Source organism: Phalaenopsis equestris, unplaced genomic scaffold (genome assembly GCF_001263595.1).
Source record: "Phalaenopsis equestris unplaced genomic scaffold, ASM126359v1 Scaffold195570, whole genome shotgun sequence".
Lineage (NCBI taxonomy): Eukaryota > Viridiplantae > Streptophyta > Magnoliopsida > Asparagales > Orchidaceae > Phalaenopsis > Phalaenopsis equestris.
In genome coordinates, this window is record NW_018215519.1 from 1 (window position 1) to 1,319 (window position 1,319).

Here is a 1,319-nt window from a genome sequence, read left to right on the forward strand (position 1 = left end):
CAGTTGTTTAAAAGAAAAAAAAATGCTTTTGCTGTGAAATGCACTCTTCTGTGTTGTTCTTCATTTCAGAAAAGTAAAGTGGAGGACTAGTTCACTAATCTCCACCAAAATTGACCTTTGATTTCTCTCATTTTCTCGCCTTACCTTTCCCCAAAATAACTAAAACAGTTTAACTTTTGTTTGCTCATAATCATTTTAGATTCAGTGAATCTAATGACCTTTTTATTTTATGCAGCCTCCTGGATCTATTGGAAAATATCATGGTGTTTTTCATGCGCTTCAAGAAATTGCCAGACAAGAAGGCTTGCAGGGTCTATACAGGTGTGCCTATTTCTTACTAAACCTGTGGAATGTACCCCTGATGTTCCCCATCAAGTTTGCTTAAATTAATTGGTTTGACATTTCATTTTCAGGGGCTTAACTCCAAGGTTAGCTATGTATGTCTCTCAAGGAGCAATTTTCTTCGCTTCATATGAGTTTCTCAAAGCTGTTTTTCTTTTGGAGAGTCCTGAAGACGCAACTAAAATGAAGGAAAATGAGATATGTTTAGATGATCAGGCAGCAGCAGGACTACAGAAATTACCGGCGTAGCTGAACATCACACTTCAACTAAACTTCTTATCCAGTTTTGTTGCATTAGGAGAGATGGAATGGCTTCAAATCAATAGCAGCATATTGCCAAAAGCAGCTTGTTTTGATTTCTTCCTTCAATGTAATGAATAATAGCTCCAATTTTTCTGAGCTCCTTACAAGGAATAATGTTACGTGCGGAGTTAAGATGTAGAATTACATCCGGACACTGCAAAAATTAGAACGCTGTACTCGTTATTTTTTGTGCTGTGTTCGGATGTAGAATTACATCCGGAGACTGCAAGCTGAATATTTATATTATTCATGGTTAAATGAAAATGTAGATGAATACTTTATAATACAAATTATATATAATTACAAAATAAATCCAAGAAATGGCCGAGATCGAGAGTCGTTGCACTTTTCTTCTCATCTGAAATTAATGTGTATGTTTTCCTTCTACATAAATGTGCAACACTTCTAAATTCTGGTTTTCTTACATTTACCAGACTTACTTCTTTTCTTTATGGCATCCTGAGATAACAAGTATGAAATCAAATTAAATAATTATATATCATTCCTCCATATTAAAGAACTCTATCTCAACACAAGCTTTCAGCTGCCTGCCCAACTCATCCCTTGCAAACCTGTCGATAGCCCAACCCACTTCTTTCTTCAATCTCAAAAACCACTTTCCATGTCATGTCCTCATTGACCTCCCATTCCTGTGAGCAATCCACTCTCACCCT

General features: G+C 36.2%; 1 protein-coding gene across 1 annotated transcript; it reads left to right on the top strand.

Annotated features, from left to right (window-relative positions):
• The first annotated feature begins 47 nt into the window (after window positions 1-47).
• LOC110035041 (kidney mitochondrial carrier protein 1-like) lies at window positions 48-966 on the top strand. Its single transcript, XM_020739280.1, has 2 exons — window positions 48-321; window positions 414-966. The coding sequence occupies exons 1-2, from the start codon at window positions 230-232 to the stop codon at window positions 589-591; spliced, it is 270 nt and encodes an 89-aa protein (XP_020594939.1). The 5' UTR covers window positions 48-229; the 3' UTR covers window positions 592-966.
• Window positions 967-1,319: the final 353 nt, after the last annotated feature.